General features: G+C 41.6%; 2 protein-coding genes across 2 annotated transcripts; one reads left to right on the plus strand and one right to left on the minus strand.

Moving 5' to 3' along the window:
* Window positions 1-3,749: 3,749 nt before the first annotated feature.
* On the minus strand, window positions 3,750-5,475 carry LOC105713881 (histone H4). The gene has a single exon (XM_021671953.2). The coding sequence runs from the start codon at window positions 5,426-5,428 to the stop codon at window positions 5,117-5,119; it is 312 nt and encodes a 103-aa protein (XP_021527628.1). The 5' UTR covers window positions 5,429-5,475; the 3' UTR covers window positions 3,750-5,116.
* Window positions 5,476-8,681: 3,206 nt separating this feature from the next.
* On the plus strand, window positions 8,682-9,380 carry LOC105713857 (histone H2A.J). The gene has a single exon (XM_012447673.3). It carries the CDS (start codon window positions 8,826-8,828, stop codon window positions 9,213-9,215), a length of 390 nt encoding a protein of 129 aa, XP_012303096.1. The 5' UTR covers window positions 8,682-8,825; the 3' UTR covers window positions 9,216-9,380.
* The last annotated feature ends 8,632 nt before the right edge of the window (window positions 9,381-18,012 follow it).

Here is an 18,012-nt window from a genome sequence, read left to right on the forward strand (position 1 = left end):
GTCCAACTTATACTGCAAGATGGTTAATAGCTACATTCTATTTTGCAAAAGCAAAGGAAAAATTGTCTACCATGTGGCCAGTGTAAGAATCTAGATTCTACTATCCAGTTGGCATGAAGCCATCTGCCCTGTGGGTATAATTGCAATAATCTACATTTCTCAAATTGTTAGAGTTTGAGGTATGTGAAAAAGGTAAATTTTATGGCTGAGAAAATTGGATAGGGTTGACATATGTAACTTACGTCTAGGGCTGGCACTACACATTTATTTTTTAATTCTAGAAAAAGATGTAGTATATAATAATATGTATCAACTGCTTGGGTGATTTTGACTGAATTAATTATTATAAGTAATTGCTGGTAAATTTTATTAAATGCCCATGTTAAACTTTACCTGCACATTTTAGTATGTGCAAAAGACCAATTTGATGAACATATTAATTGTTCATTTGAGAATAGTGTATTTCCATATAGCTAGGTGATACAAATGTTAAGAAAACTGTCTGCAGTTAATTATTCAAACTATAAGTGGAAATAACTGCTGCATGGGCATAAAATGACCTGAAAGCTTAATGAGTTGTTCACTTGATATTTTTAACGCTTAAAATTTCAATCCTTACCTGGAATTTGTCTTGCCACTCTGAGCAAGTGAGTACCAAATTAAAATCACAAGTGCCTTTATTTGTCCATGAAAACAGTCTCTTCAGTTGGTGACTGTCACAACATTCATAGTCCATTTGGAACCCAAATTCATCATCCATCAATGTTTAGCTTTTTCTGGGGTTTGAATAGACAGGACTTTATCAAAGTTACTCACTAGAGATCCATCACTTGCTCTGTCAGAAGATACCAAAGATTCATGGAGGCTGGACTGGGTGGATGTTTTCCCATGAAATGATACTGGACGTGAAATGCCAAAATAAGTGATAGCCAAAGTGAGCTAGCATATACTTTCTCAAAGTAACCAAAATTGGGCCAAAACCTTTACTGGTTGGTTTCCAGAAATCACTTGGCTTCTCCCATACCATAGACATTTATTCCTCATCATTCTTCTTTTACTATTTGCTCCCTGCCTTTTTACCACTCTTATTAAGTTTGTATCTTCTAGATTACAATGATTTCACCTACAGATGACTATGCAATATCATCCTGCAACAGAAACTTCCATTTACATGGGGCCTCTTGATGGAATCTGGTCCCCTGCCCTGGCCCATAAACAAGTTTTTCATGACCCTTCATTTCCCTCATGACAGATGTAGTCAGACAGACTGGATGCTCCCCTTCACTGTGCTGTTTTCCCTTTCTAGAGACCCTAATAGGTAACAGGTGGATACAAGCATGGGGGTAAACAAGAGGTCAAAGATTTGACCAAGATATTTATTAAGGGAAAATGAGGAGAGCAAAGACCACCTGGTGGTGGCCATCAATCAGACCATCCGGAGGCAAAACTCCTTCTCCGAGGAATTTAGAATTAATTAGATGTCCCTGTTATCTAAAGTTGGCATCTGGTTCCTGGCTTCTTTCCCAAAAAATTATAGGTAACAAACATTTCCATACAAACATCTCTGAATGCACACACGTCAAAATTCACTGTGCAACCCTTGCTGACATCAAGGCACCACAATGTCTACAAATGTAATTATTTATGATCTAGGTGGCTAATATGGGCCAAGTTACCCTTAAGCTCCCTCTTCAAGGTCCATAAATGCTCCTAAGGAAAAATCCCCATGGCACGCTCAGTTCTCTTTTGCTGAAGTGCCCCGCTGCAATCTGCTGCAGTGTTCTTTCTATCTAATACAACTTACCCTTTCAAACCTATACTGCTGTGGGTAAATTCTTCTTTCAACCCTCGAACTTACCTTCCATTGCCAGGGCTCTGACACTTTGTGAGACAAATAAAAGAGGTTTTATCAAAAAAACCTTGTGAATCAATCACAGCGTTATGCAAATTGGCCATAAAAGCTGCAAGAAAAATTTGAAGAATGCTTTTTTGATATTGGTCAATTTAGAGTTGATTTTCAATCTATGCAATACTCCTTTGAATTCAGTGTTAATACCAAGTTAACACCACAGTTAGTGAGTTTATTTAACCTGGATGAACCTAGTTTTGAATCTTACATGCTTTTACTTCAAAGTTAGATCAATTCTTTAAAATGATAAACAAATTTTGCCAATATAAATGTCCATAGTAAAGAAAAATGGTTTTTTTGGGGGGGGGAGTACTTGATTCAACTATTGCAATATTCTAAAGTATATTTGGAATAACTTGGATATGTGAAACATTTTCAACTGTAAACTTGATGAAATCCAGTAAATGAAAAGCTAGTCTCCTGATTGACATGTATGTGTAAAATACACACTAAATTCCAAAACTTAGTGCAATAATGTATAACCCCTCGAATTTTTGTTTTTGTTTTTGCGATGGTCTCATTCTGTCACCCAGGCTGGAGTGCAGTGGTGCAATCTCAGCTCACTGCAACCTCCACCTCCAGGGTTCAAGCAATTCTTGTGCCTCAGCCTCTCAAGTAGCTGGAATTACAGGAATGCACCACCACACCCAGCTAATTTTTGTATTTTTAGTAGAGATGGGGTTTTGCCATGTTGTCTAGGCTGGTCTCAAACTCCTGACCTCAAGTGATCCTCCTTCGTCTGCCAAAGTGCTGGGATTACAGGGATGAGCCAGCGTGCATTACCTTAACAATTTTTTTTATTGGTTTGGTGTTGAAATGATATTTGGGACATATTGAGTCAAATAATATTTTTAAAATTAATTTTACCAATTTTTTTCATTTTTAAAATGGGTACTAGAAAGTTTTCAATTACACATGTGGTTCACATAATAGCACTATCGTTCTATTGAGCAGCTGTTTTAGATTAGTTAATTGTTGGCTCCACACAAAACACGAACTCTTTTGAAAAAACAATTGGCTAATTTAAGTTGATTCTTTTGAAAATCCAATTTTCTCCTGTTACAAAGAGGAGCTAATTAAATAAATAAAGCTGATTTCAAACTGAGGCTCCTTTATTAGTTATATGTTTTGTCATTTATTAACATCTTCAGTATAAATGAGGGCAATAAGTTTATTTCATATGAATGTTTTTGAGGATCAATCTAAGTAAAGCTGATAGATAATGTACTTAGCACAGTGCTGGGTACATAGCCCCACATCTGTGGGTAATGATTAAAACTGGAAATCAATGCTGGGCCTGGTGGCTCATGCCTGTAATCCCACTACTTTTGGAGGTCTGGGCAGGAGGATTGCTAGAGTAAGAGTTCAAGGCTGCAGTGAGCTATGATCATGCCATTGCATTCCAGCCTAGGTGACAGAATGAGACTCCAAATCTAAACAAAATTAAAATAAAAAACTGTAAATCAGTGAGGAACTAAACTAAAAAGTGATCAAAAAAAGAAGGAATGGATTCTTAGAATGTTCAAATGGGGCCGGGCGCTGTGGCTCACGCCTGTAATCCCAGCACTTTGGGAGGCCGAGGCGGGTGGATCACGAGGTCAAGAGATCGAGACCATCCTGGTCAACATGGTGAAACCCCATCTCTACTAATACAAAAAATTAGCTGGGCATGGTGGCGCGTGCCTGTAATCCCAGCTACTCAGGAGGCTGAGGCAGGAGAATTGCCTGAACCCAGGAGGCGGAGGTCGCGGTGAGCCGAGATCGCACCATTGCACTCCAGCCTGGGTAACAAGAGCGAAACTCTGTCTCAAAAAAAAAAAAAAAAAAAGTTCAAATGGAGACTACATGTCAGGGTGGACAGCAGAGGGCAACAGAGGGAGGGATAAGAATGGGATAAGTCCCAAGTTTCCGCCTTTCAGGTAACAAAAGAGGAAGATTAAATCTGTGAGAAAATTATTAATTCAATTTTAAACATGTTGAGCAATAAATGACTGTGGAAATTTTAGAGGAGATAATATTAGGTAGGAAATCCAGGTTTGGCGCTAAGGAGATTGGTCCGAATTGTCAACAGAGACTTGGAGTCCATAGGTAAGATGTGAAGCGGTAGAAACGTGTAAGGTTACCCAGGGAATATGTTAAGAAGCCATATAATAAAGGGAGGCAGAGCCTATAATCCTAGAACTTTGGTAGGCCAAGGTGGGCAGATCACCTGAGGTCAGGAGTTCAAGACCAGCCTGGCCAACATGATGAAATCCCATCTCTACTAAAAATATATATATATACCCCCAGGCTGTTCTGAACAGGGCCTTTAGTCGGAAGCCAGGGCTTATCTCCCGGCTGCTACAGGGTCACTTGTGATGGGCACAATACTGCAAGAAGCGGAGGACTCCCGGCAACTTGGCGACCTGCAGGTAGAGATCTGACTTTTCTTGCCGGCGTGACCCCCACTGCCTGCCGACTCCACGCCCGCCGCCCGGTAGCGGAGCAGGAAGCCACTCGCTCGGCGTGGGCAACTTGACGCAGTTGGCTACGGGAACAGCAGGACGCCGCGAGCTTTGCCCGATCACCTAGCTCTGAGCATCTGAGCTTGGTCAACGCTCACTTAGAACTTCAGCGATGAAGTTAAATAGTAGCTAGTAAGACTATAACGCTTTCGGGGTTGCAGGTAGAGGCGTGCTCCTACTGGGTGCTGCGACCTCCCATTTCCTGCGGTCTAGCAGGCCCTGCACCCACAAGATCCGCCCTCTGACGCGTCACGCTCACGCCAAAGGCCAGCGGGAAGTCACCTAAGCCCTGGTTTACAGGGAAGCCATTCGATACGTGCTAATGGCCCAACGACACGGCTGCTTAGAAGCCCGAGACCAGTTTTAACACTTAGGCTTTGTAGAAACACTTCGAAACAGAGCCCGCAGTCTGCATTTCAGGTGCACTGAAGAGGGAGGTCACTACTGCGTTGCGCGGCACCTCCCAGGGTCGTTCCTAAGCGCACGCTGAGTCCCCTCCCTGAGGTCTAGTCCTCCCCGCGCCCGCCAAGGCTAATCCGGAGCAGTTGCTCCGACCGGCAATGTCCCACTCTCGGTATCCGGAACGCGGCATCTAAAGGGCTGATATTTACCCAGTGTCTAGAAGTGTTAACAGCTCTTTCTGGGACAGTTTGGGGGCCCTGAAAAGGGCCTTTGGAATCTAGAGAGAAGCTGTGGGGACAGCTCAGCCGCCGAAGCCATAAAGGGTGCGGCCCTGGCGTTTCAGCGCGTACACCACATCCATGGCCGTGACGGTCTTGCGCTTGGCGTGCTCCGTGTAAGTCACTGCGTCGCGGATCACATTCTCCAGGAAGACTTTGAGGACTCCGCGGGTCTCTTCGTAGATGAGACCAGAGATGCGCTTGACGCCCCCACGTCGAGCGAGGCGGCGAATCGCGGGCTTCGTAATGCCTTGGATGTTGTCCCTCAGCACCTTCCGGTGGCGCTTGGCGCCTCCCTTACCCAGGCCCTTGCCGCCTTTACCTCGACCAGACATTCTGAAGTCACAGCTCCGTCTCAGGAGGAAAGCGGGCAGCTGACTGTGATTGCCAGTCGCCGACCAGGGCTTATACTGTCTCGGTGCGGACCTGTTTGAAAACTTCAAAAAAGTGGGCGGAGCTCTAGGCCCCACCTCTGGAGACTTGCTGTAGTTACAAGTCCAGGAAGCAGTCAGTGAAATCAGCCTGATTTCTTATTGTTTGCTCTTTTGGGAAAACGTTTTCTGATATTTTTGCCACAAATTTGGAGAAAGATTCATTGTGATACATTTTAAAGTTAAAACAGTACGAGCGAATAGAATTTATATTGCCTTTTCTCAGCCCTTAAATAAAAGCAGGCCAGATCCTATGCACGTTCTTTGTCCTCTCCTTACTTCCCTCCAATTATATTTTTTCAAACGGAATTCCTGACTTACTATGAAACTCAATAGAAACCTGAAATGCTTTACATCGGAGATTTCAAAGCAATTACCTACGATTTTTCACACGTGGGTCTTTAAAAGATATTGTAGGAGGATAGGACTCTGTGTATCTATCTATCATCTATCTATCTATCTATCTATCTATCTATCTATCTATCTATCTATTTTGCGGCCTTGCAGAGAATTATCTATCTATCTATCTATTTTGCGGCCTTGCAGAGAATTATCTATCTATCTATCTATTTTGCGGCCTTGCAGAGAATTAAAATACTTTGAATTGAAATAAAAAAGTCTAGCTTCCTGTCTCCCACCTCCACTTCACCCCCACTTCACCCCCACTCCTCCCCCACCCCCGCCATTCCCCTTACTGCTGTTTCTGCGAAATTTGCAGGTTTTCCTGCCCTGCAAGAGCCTGTGTGCTTTTCAACCAAGTAACTGCTCCTATAGTTATTTAGCTGAAATACTGTAAATGTCTTATGTCATTCAAATCTCAGGTTCTCATCTCACATTTTCTACTTAAAAATTCAAAGTTCTTATAAAATAATGGATGCCACAATCACGGTTTTGAATAATGATTTCTACTGCAAATCCCCTCTGGAGGTTCTGAAGCCCTTCCTTTCTCAAGAGAATCTGAACAAAAACGAAAGTTTCTGTAAGGTGTCACCGCTCTTGGAAGGTGTCAGGACCCTGTCTTCCCTAAAGGTTTAACTGCAGCTATTATTTAGAGGATGATTCATAAGTCTTATTAGGATTCTGAGCAATGAATTTTAATAACTGGGGCTCTTTGTTCCTGGTCTTGAAGATAAGCCTTTACAGAAGGAAGGCTTCATGATAAAATTATATTTCTAAATGCTTACAGTTTACACTTGTTTCAATCCTTGCCCGTCTTCATAACCCAAAAGGCATTTCTTCTTCTTTTACTCCATGATTTTAATACTTAACTCAGAGGAAAGAGGAAAAGTCTATCAGATCTTGAAGAGATAATTATTGTAATGGCAAAATAGGTTGACTTATTTATACTTACTTTCTAAGAAATCAAGGCTAGAACATTTTCAAATTAGAAATCTCTTGCTTTTAAGAATAAAAGAAGAAAACCGTGTCCAAAATAATAATACTTTCAAAAACTCTTGAAAAATTCCCTATGGTAGAGGCAAAAATTTAAACTAGTTTACAGAACTCATTCCAGGAACACCTCATTAAAAACTGCATCAGAGATTTGTATGCCCATTTATTTGGTATATCTAAGAGTTATTGGATACTTACTAACGTATTCAATTTTCAAAATACTTTGATATAGGTACAGGAGTCAAATAACTTATCGAAGGTCACTGCTCAGTGGTAAAGCCAGGATTTAGACCGGTGAAGTCTGGCTCCAGAAAGACTGTCTAAACTATTACAATAGCTCTGAAGACACTTACTGAGTTATGGGTTAATCATTGTTCTAGGCAGTAATAACATATACATAAATACTTGACAATGTTATTTCAATGAAATCAAATCTTTATTCGGATTGTGAGAAGGTAAATTTGTTTTACTTTATATTTAAATGAATCCAAATAAAATGTTGTTTATTTAAGGAAGTGTTCAACATCACATCACCTATCGGTGTTAACTTTGTAACTGTGAAAATGTTCAGGTAAAAATGAAATGACCTCGATGAATTAGTAGAAAGTAATTTCTAAATAAAACAAAACAAAACACTTCTCTTTTTTCTGTTTCAAAATCATGGGTTAGCATAAGAATAAGCTGCCATACTTTAGTCCCTGGGCTCATTTATAAAGAGACCCAGGGGGCCTCCAAGTCTTCGCAGAGGACGCTATCCACTGATCCGGGGCCCCCTGACTTTTCGGGGAGCAAGCAGAGGCCAAGACTTCGGCCTCTCCAATAAAACCTAGTGGCTCTTTGCAGGCCCATAGACTCAAAGACAAAAGAAATTTTGGCTAGGCGAGTTTGTTCCCGTCAGTACAGGAAGCATTCAAGTCTGGCCATCACTCTGTCTTCAAAGCCTTACAAGCGAACGATTGGCTGGCTGTGGGCGGCAGGATCTTGCGGGGAGACCAGTGTGGTCTCCACACTGTTGGGTAGCTGGAGGCAAGGCGCTTGTATAAGACCACAGGCCAGGCGCAGTGGCTAACGCCTGTAATATCAGCTCTTTGGGAGGCCGAGGCAGGCGGATCACCTGAGGTCAGGAGTTCGAGCCCTGTATGCCAATATGGCGAAACCCCGTCTGTACTGAAAAATACAAAAATTATCCGGGCGTGGCAGCGAGCGCCTGTAACCTCAGCTATTACAGAGGCTGAGGCAGGAGAATCGCTTGAACGCGGGAGGTGGAGGTTGCAGTGAGCCGAGATCGGCCACTGCACTCCTGCCTGGGCGACAAAGCACGACTCTGTCTCAAAAAAAAAAAAAAAGACAACGAAAGAAAGAAAGAGCCCATAGACCCTGTCCTAGGCAGGCAGAATTCCGCGGAGAGGTTGTCGTTTCGCCTAAGCAGCGGCGGGCTGCAGAGACAGAAACCTACCTGACTAGCATGCTGTATTATATGAGAACGTCCATTTAGCATAGCACAGTCTTGTTCTGGATTTTTTTTTCTGTTCCTAACCATGTTTCCTTATTTCCTAGTAGTTTATTTGCTTGGGAGCGGGCGTGGTCGTGGAAAACCCGTAACCAGTAAATTCATCTGGGTCACCAGACGTAGAGCGGGCTGGCCAAGATATTTATGTGAGCGGCTATGTAAATGAAGATTCGGAAATTGCTCTATTGATTGGAGAGAGCTGGAGGAGGCCGTCTCTCTCCTAGAGCGCTAATTGGGAGAGGAGCCTGCCTGTCATTGGTCACCAGAGCCAATGAGAAGGGGCTGCCGCGCGGCAGCAAAGAGTTTGTGGAGACAGGGCGGGTGGAGTACGTTGCATTCCGGTACCGGACGCCGTGAGCGGTTTGTCTACCTTTCTGGAGTTGTAGGCGAGAGGTGATCATGTCCGGTCGCGGAAAACAGGGCGGCAAAGTGAGAGCAAAGGCCAAATCCCGCTCTTCTCGCGCGGGCCTGCAGTTCCCGGTGGGCCGAGTGCACAGACTACTGCGCAAAGGGAACTACGCGGAGCGAGTGGGCGCCGGGGCGCCAGTGTACCTGGCGGCGGTGCTGGAGTACCTGACGGCGGAGATCCTGGAGCTGGCTGGCAACGCCGCGCGTGACAACAAGAAGACCAGGATAATTCCCCGCCACCTGCAGCTCGCCATCCGCAACGACGAGGAGTTAAACAAGCTGCTGGGCAAGGTGACCATCGCTCAGGGAGGCGTCCTGCCCAACATCCAGGCGGTGCTGCTGCCCAAGAAGACGGAGAGTCAGAAGGCGAAGAGCAAGTGACCGTGACGCCGCCCCGGGGAGCTGGCTCCCCCAGCAAGCGCCCTTTTCATGGCCGTTCCGCAATGCTTTTGAATATGCTGGATGTCATGGAGGGCCGGTGACATCTAGTGGGGAGGAGGGCGGCGAGGGACCCTACGGGAGCCAATAAAGTTGGTGAAAATCGTTTGGTCGAGAGAGCTGTGTAGTCTCGGGGACCTGCCGGATGGCCCCGGGGGGGCGACCGGGAAACCCTTGGAGCAGGTACTGGTGGGTGGGCTCTAGCCCCTCTGGACTGCTTTAGTCCGCAGGTCACCCTTGAGGCGTTAGGGGAGGGAGGCCTGGAGGTGGGCAGGGTGGGAGCGCACCTCGCTCTCAGTTGGGCAAAGGGGAGGCAGAGTCGGTGCGGCGAGGCCTCCTCCGGAATTATTTTTACTTCCCCTTCCCGGAGCCTTCGCTTTCCTGCTTGTTTGGGGGCACTGAGGACAAAGTCTGGGAAGAAAACAGTCGGATCGAGCTGGGCTTGGGGCGGAAAGTGTCCCCGGCCATATTTTTTCAAAAAGTGGAGTAACTTTCCGTCTTGGAAAGTGGCTCTGATGGCACGATATCAAGGCTAAGATATTAACAGATTCTTCTTAGCCTAGTAGCTGCTGTGCTTTCATGCTTTGGATACCAGATATCTTTATGTAGCACTCTTATGTTCGTATTTTTTTAAATGAAGGGAAGATTCAATAATATGGGTAATACAGAAGCATGAGTTATGAGGTTGGAAATTCGTTCCCTTGACAGTCATGTTGCATAACATTGCAGCGCCTTTAGTCGTGAGTTACATATGCTTAAACTTTTAAAGTGATGTTCTCAAGTTTCTAGCTTCATAATGATCTTGTCTTCATCATATTCTCTTTGAGACTCTGACTTTGCTTTAAAACTAAACAGAAACCTATTGCTTTTAGGGGTTCTTACCCAACAAATAACCTGTTTGATATCCCTTACATTACGTTCTCCCACTATGACCTCATTCCAGTAATATCTTTGGGAGTTGCATTGCCTAATGGCACAATATTGCTTTAATAAATATGTGATGAAAGGCAGGGCCAAATATTTAAGTGTAGGGAGAAACACATTTCAGAGCAAGAATCCACATTTGAAAGTTAACGCTAGTAATCATCTGCCCTTAGCTGACACCCCCATTTATTTCATCCTTCTCAGCAAATTTCATCCTGGCCCAGAGGCCGCACAAAAGATCCCAGTACAGATTTCACAACTTTGGATTCATCTTTCCCCTGAGTCAGAATTGAAGTTTTCCCCAAAAATATATGTATATATTGTATGTCTTCATCCTTAGTAGCAGCCGGCCCATTTTCCCACGTGGACTTAAATTTTGTCCCCAGTATTTATTGAACATCTCTCTGTGCCAGGCTCTGTACAAAGTGATAGTGAAACAGCTGTGAATAAGGCCAACCAGATTTTCACTCTTGAAGCTCACTTTATTTTTATTGGTTCCTGAAGACAGAGACAGGACAAGGAACAAATACATATGATAATACGAGAGATCAGCTTCTGTTAGTATTTGTGCCTCTCTGCTGTTTGTGGATGAATAATGGAATTACTTCTCCCATGTTGCCATTTTTGAGATGTACAAAGGTCAGGCCATACACACCTCTGTTAGGAGGCAAATTATTGGGCAGGTTCCAGACGTCCTGCTGTTGACTCCACTCCCTGTGGTTTTGTCATATGTAAAAGTCGTAACACCTGTTTTAAGGATTGAGATTGTTCGTTTACTATGTGCCACATATTAGACACTCAATAAATGGAAAAAAGTACCATGTTCTATGAGGGTATGTTTAACCCTTATAGGTTAAATTATAGGTAAACATTAACAGGACCTTTTAAAAATGCCTGATTGTTAGAATTAGTACTCATTGTTACTACTTGGGGTCAGCGGAACAAAATGCGTATATGGTTTTGACATTTGACTCTAATTTCTTAAAGAGATGAGGCATCTGAGAGATTGTTACCAAAGTGATGAAGAAATAAAGACAAAGGGCAACAAGACGTTGATATAAAAAAAGCATGTTTGTCTTTCCCTGGGAAGAGTCACCGGAGTCTGTCCAGCTCTTGTTACCTGATGAGCAACATAGACAAGATACAAGGCATGGTAACTGCCCTGTCTCCACTCACCTCTCTCACCACTACCCCAAAGGTTCTTAGGATCCCCTCAAATATTTCTCCTGGCTCAAAGTTCAATCAACCCCTCACCATTTTTGTTTTTAGAGTTTTCTTTTTAACCTGAATAATTTATTGGCAGTTTAAAATGCATACTCCTACAAAATCAGCTCAGCCCATGATCCATGATGAACAAACAGTAATTCTTGCTGATGTGTGATTGTTAATTTAAAAGGCCAATATTTCTTCAAGCATAAGACCGTACGGAAAAAGACCTAAGACAAAATCTGGTGGGAACTGAATTCGTTTTTAGTAGAGTTATAATCCATAGTTTTATTTACATACACACATACTCTTAACTGCAAAGATAAGCCATTCGGTGTGGCTGTGGCTTGGCCAGGATTTGTTTGATCTTTGCTTTTCCTGCAGGGCCAGTCTTGTCTTTGTGTCCCCGAGGACCGGTCTGTTTAGTTGTGCCTGCCCAGAATCAAAAGGTTTATTCAGGCCCCCCTAATTGGTGATGACTGGCGTACTACATGCAGATTTCACAAAGCCCCTTGCTCTCTGCAATGAGACTTAGATTCAGATTCACTCGACTCCTTATTATCTGAATTTTGGAAACTTAATCTCTTTAAACCTGTTTCCTCTCTAAAATGGGCATAATAGTTTACCTTAGCAAGTTTGGGGAGGATTCAGTGAATTAATGTGAGTGAGGACACTAAGATTCCCATATAGAAATAGGCTCAATGAATAGTAGCTGTTCTTATTTCTATGTAAAGTGAGTATTGGTAGTTAATGGGACCTATTGAAACAGGTAAACATACAGCATTCTAGCAATCCTGTGACTTTTGTGACAGCAAACCATAAACACAATTTTAGTGGCTGTTTTACTAACTAAAGGACATCCACAATTCAATGTATAACAAAAAAGTAATAAATAATTAAAGCTTGTGAACCTGAATTTGCATTTTTGTTGTTTTTTGTTTTGTGGGTTTTTGTTTGTTTATTTTATGTTTTGTTTTTTTTTTTTGCCTCTGAAGACAACCTAGTTTAGAATTTATGGCTTGTTAAGTCCACTCACACACATTAAAAATGGACCGTTTGTTTAACAATTTATTGAACAATATTATGTGTTACACCTATGATTGGTAACCAGCTGTCAAGAAACTTACTATCATGGGACACACAAAAGGAAGATAACAGGGTACATGTAGAGAGAAGGAGATGCTCAGGGTGTTAACAGAAACAGGGAATACAGGTACCTGTGTCACTCAGCCAGGTGGGTACACTGGCTGGTGGGAGGTGTGAGCTGGGCTGACAGGCAGCATGCACGAAGACATGGGGGTCAAAAGGTAACTCCTGCAACTGGATTTAAATCCGAATCTAGGGAAAAAAATCTGGCCTGGAGATAAGAATTTGGGAGTCATGACTAAAAATAGCTAGAGTAGATCAAAGCATCCAGAAAGAACATAGACATGTCTAGAGAGTATAGACAGATATTGAAAATTACCACAACCGACAGAATCTGGGGATCTGTGAGATTTAATCGATTGGCAGAGGAAGAGGCATCACTAAAGAGGAGAGGATGCGGCGGAAGGACACTGGGAGAGAAAGTGTCAATAGAGATTTTTCCACAATTTGGATCACTGTGCTTCTTCATACCCCTGCTTGCTTATCTGCCATATAACTAAAATATGGTCTTTAAAAGTTATTACTTTTTTCCACACATAGGAAATGGTGACAAGCCAGCTCATGTTACTAATGGAATTGGAATTGAAATGCATTTTTACCCTTTACATTTTAAAATTGCACATATGGAAATTTAAGGTATACATGGTGACAGCAAAAACATTTTTCTAAAATAAAAACCAAGAAGAATATTGGCAAAGAACACTTAAAGATATCCTTTATCTTCCTTCTTTTTAGTTGAATATAATTTTTTACATCTTAAGTTTTAAAAAAGTTTCAGAAAAAGCAGTAACTTATTCATAAAGCCAATGTAGGCATTTTAGAATGATTAAAACATGAGAAATTGGACTCGGACAAGCCAATTTTTTTAAAAAAAACAATAAATGTTTAGCTTTTATTTTCCCTCTCCAAGAGAGGGAAATGGAGAATAAGAGGAACAAAGAAGAAGCAGAGGAAGAAATAATGAAACTGGTTTCAGGCAGATATAAAATTAATCACTGTAAAGCTTTATTTTGTTTTCTTCACAAGTGGAGGAAGGAAAGCTTATGTGCTGAAAATCGGATTTTAACATATACATACTTGAAGGAGAATGGTGGCTTATTTGAACAGTAACTTGGATCCATGATATTTTTCTTTTTTTTTAAATTTTTTATTTTTTTGAGACAGGGTCTCCCTCTATTGCCCAGGCTGGAGTGTAGCATTGTGATCACAGCTCACTGCAGCCTCTATCCCTGGGCTCAAGCCATCCTCCCACGTTATCTTCCTGAGTAGTTGGGACTACAGGTGTGTGTCATTACACCTTGCTACTTTTTTTAATTAATAATTTTTGTAGAGATGGGATTTTACCATGTTGCCCAGGCTGTTCTCTAACTCCTGGGCTCATCTGATCTTGATTCTGCCTCCCAAAGTGCTGGGATTACAGGCATAAGTTATCATGCTGATAGAGCCTTGATAATTTTACCAAGTCATGAAATATAAAAGTCAACATTGCTTAACCCCAAAGTATAGAATCAAAGGAGAATTGAGCCCCATATTCAACAAAATATCTTTCTTTCAGACAAACAAGTAATCTGCTCATGAGAGTTTATTTGCTTTCTGTTTATTTTTTTGTTTTTGTTTTGAGAAGGAGTTTTGCTCTTGTTGCCCAATCTGGAGTGCAATGGCGCGATCTCTGCTCACTGCAACCTCTACCTCCCGGGTTCACCATGTTAGCCAGGCTGGTCTTGAACTTCTGACCTCAGGTGATTCGACTGCCTCGACCTCCCAAAGTGCTGAGATTACAAGGGTGAGCCACCGCGCCTGGCCTGCTTTCTATTTTAAAGTACTTCTCAAATGAACTGTCTTTTTCATGTTAAAAGCCCAATTGACTACTACAGTTCCTAAGTATCCCTGATGAAATTGTGCCTATTAGAGACAGAAGTGTACAGATTATTACCCTTGTATTGAGACAACAAGAAGAAAGCTTGTGTTTGGCCTGAAAGAAGTGCAGTTTTAGACTGTGAAGACTAGGAGAGATACAGTGGTATGTAAAGATGTGTAACCTCTCACCCGTAGAGTTTGGCCAAGGGCCAGCTATTAGTCTAGGCAGACAAAATGAAATAGTCCAGTTCTCAGGGGCAAATAGACAAGACTGAGGAAGTCTTAATTAGGTTTAGAAATTGTAACCCCAAGCAAAATATATCCTAAGATCTCTCGTCTGGAGAGCTTCTGAACTCCTCAGCACTTGGAGGTCACTCGCAAACAGATTTATCATAACTATGTTTATACCTTTCCCTATGGACAACATTAAATATTAAACAAGCAGTACAAGCAAGAAATAGAAGACTAAAAATGGTTTGATGAAAGAATATAAATCTGATTAGATAATTTAAAAACCAATAGGTCGTCTTCCTAGGAAACACATAAAGTCAACACTGAAGTGCTTCCACAAATATAGGAATTCAGTTCAATGTGAACTTACTTCCCAGTCATGAGCAAGTGGCACCTCATAGAGATTAAGTGACAGGAGGTCTCAGATGTGCACACTGCGTTGAGAGTCCTGGTGCAAGCAACGAGAGCTTTGGCTAACCTTATATTTTTGTCTATGTTGGAACATATTTGTAGTTGAACAAGTTGGGTTTATTGACCTTTGCAGCAAGGGGGAACACATTCCATGGGGAAATGTGGGGTGTCTCAGTGAGGTTGTTAGGGTATAGTATAGGATTTGGGTTGTGTTAGTTGATTTGGGGGCTATGCTCAGGATTGCATGCCATCAGGAAGTAGGGTGCTAGGAATGCTGTAATGTGCAGAATGAAGTGAAACTAAAGCTGTAATTGGTAAATATGCTAGTACGTATTAGCCGGGATAGGGAACTTTTTGTTGTTTGGACAATGTTCATGTTTTTGTGTCTGTTCAGACATGATTACAGAATGGTCTTGTTTTTTATTTGATTTTTCACAGCCACTCAGTGGCCTTGTCTCGTGTTGGTGTTCTGTTGGTGTTGTTTATGTTCAACAGATCACCACAGTGTAGCTGTGTCAGGCCAACTTCTAGCAACAGCACAGCCCAGCTGATAGTCCAGGCCAGTCTTGGGCTGTATTTTTCTTGCTCATTAGCTAAAAAATAATGTGACACCCAGGACAGTGGTTGCTCATTGGTGGAAGTAGACAAAGACATCTCAAGGCCAATGTTGGCAGTCTCTAAGCATCATGCAAAAGAGGAAGCTACTGTCTTTGAGTAGTTAAGTCATACATTTATAATATATTTTAAGGATCCATATCCGTTAACAAAATCCTCGTTTTCATGTTCATCAAGTAACTTTCTACCTTGAATTTCTCTTTCTGTCCATGTCTTCACATGGGGTAAGAACGTCCTTGTTTCTTGAACATAGTATTCCAGGTATTCCTAACAATAAATCATGCTTTAAATATATATATGTATATAACTTATATTTATTTAAATATGTATATTAGGTAAATACCATGACCTCACTTTCCTCCCTAGTACCCTGTCTCCCATCGCCCAGCCTAAATGGAAGACAAAAGAAAGGCCATTGAAGCCCTCTCTATAGTTCAGCTTTCTGGAGGCATACAGCAGGGCAGAAAAGTATAAAGAGAGCATTTGGAGGCAGACAAAAAAGAGAGCATTTGGAGGCAGAGCTCTTAGTTTTCCAAGTATAATATGAGCATGCATCCATTGCGGAGGAAAGAGTGTCACTGGACCTTTTACAACATGATAAAGGTTATCTCCTCATATATCACCCCTGATATACAGAGTGTTAGCAAGAACAAACAATCCAGATGAAATCTCTGTGTTGCTAAAACTTTCATAAGAGTAGTCCTTAAATGAAGTCGATGAAGTTTACAGGTTTATAGATTCCAGCCTGTTCTATCATTCTTTATACCACTCACCAGCCATACTATCTGTCTCTTCCAGCAGGGAACAGGGTCACAGAGAACTCACACCTCTTTTCTTTGATTCAGCCCATCCGCTAGAACCAGCTCAGGCTTAATCTAACTGCAAGGAAGCCCAGGAAATATAGAAGATGACATATTTTGGTGAGTACATTGTCTCTGCCAGTTTCTTGGAGCACTTTTGCTTATTTCCTAGTTCCTAGCTTTGTTCTATTCAATATTCTTCTGTCATGGAGCTTGCTAGTTAATCTCAAAGTTCCTTTGAGATTTTTCAAGAACAAAAAGTGACACACACACAAAAAGTTATGTTAGCTAGCACACATAAGCTAGCAGTACCTACTCCCTGCCAAAAGGTGCTAGGGAAATATTCCATTTGTTTTTGCCTGAGGAACCTGTGCTAAGAATTGCTTTAAAACATTGTGATAGTAGAAGTAAAGACCCCTGAGTTTTCTTTGGATTCATATATGCCAGTTATGAATTGATTGGTTCTGAGCTCCAAATTAAAACTTCAATATTGGCTCCGAGAAGTTTTCTCAGTAGAGGGCCCTGTAGAGGAACATTGCAGGAGGAAAGGGCATATTTCCATGTGGACACCAAGTAAGGTGGGCTACCTGCCTTCAGTACAGGTTTCATGTTAGGAAAGCAGGGTAGTGACAGAAACTGTATAGCTCACAAAGCCCAAAATATTCACCATCTGGCCCTTTAGAGAAAGTTTGCTTATCCTGTTCCAGTCTATCAGTGGAAGCAAAAATGAAAAATACAAAGCTCCCTAAACCACAAAGCAATTATTTAAATAACTGATGTTGTTCTGCTAGTTTTTCTCCATAAACTAGAAGACATCTTGTAAACAAGAAAAGCCAAGCCATACTATTCCTAACACCTCTGTTTCTCTAAAGCCAGTATGACAATCTTAAAGGAAAGGAATAACTCTTTTTTATCCCTTAAAATTTAAAACTTAGTTTTTACCATGTTTTTAGTAAGATTCTCATTCTCTATCAGAAATGGCAGTTCCTTAAACCCAAGTTTTAAATACTTAACCATTTTTTTCTGCATAAAAACTAGCAGAACATCAGTTATTTCAAATAGATACTTTATTAGATTAACCCTTACCTTTTTTAAAAAAAGTCTTAAAATTATTTCTTCAAATAGGTTTTCTTTTTTATCCATGAACAGGTATTGTATAAACAAACTTTGAGGGTATAAAGTGTAGATTTAAAAATACCTCCTCCTTTGGTTTGGGTTATTAGGCAGTAAGAACAGTCTTAGGAGCAGATGTTGGATTTTTACTTGGCCTGGGTTTTACTTTCCTTTTCACTCAAGAAAGCCATCAAATATTCTTTGAAGGTATGATTTTCTTTGCAATAAGTTGCTGAAGCACTTTTTCGCTTTTACAAAGAAGTTCAGCCTTCATAAAAATAATATGGCTTTTTCATTTGTGGGTGGTGTGTTTTATAAAATAGGACAGGATTTCAGAGATATATCTGTTTCTCCCTCTTCCTGCCTATACTTTGGCAGTCATCTTCCTTTTTTCTTTACCTGACTCCCCATTTTATTGGAATCAAGGTGGCTGGGTA

Source organism: Aotus nancymaae, unplaced genomic scaffold, assembly GCF_030222135.1.
Source record: "Aotus nancymaae isolate 86718 unplaced genomic scaffold, 86718_ANA_hifiasm-v0.15.2.pri h1tg000016l, whole genome shotgun sequence".
Classification (NCBI taxonomy): domain Eukaryota; kingdom Metazoa; phylum Chordata; class Mammalia; order Primates; family Aotidae; genus Aotus; species Aotus nancymaae.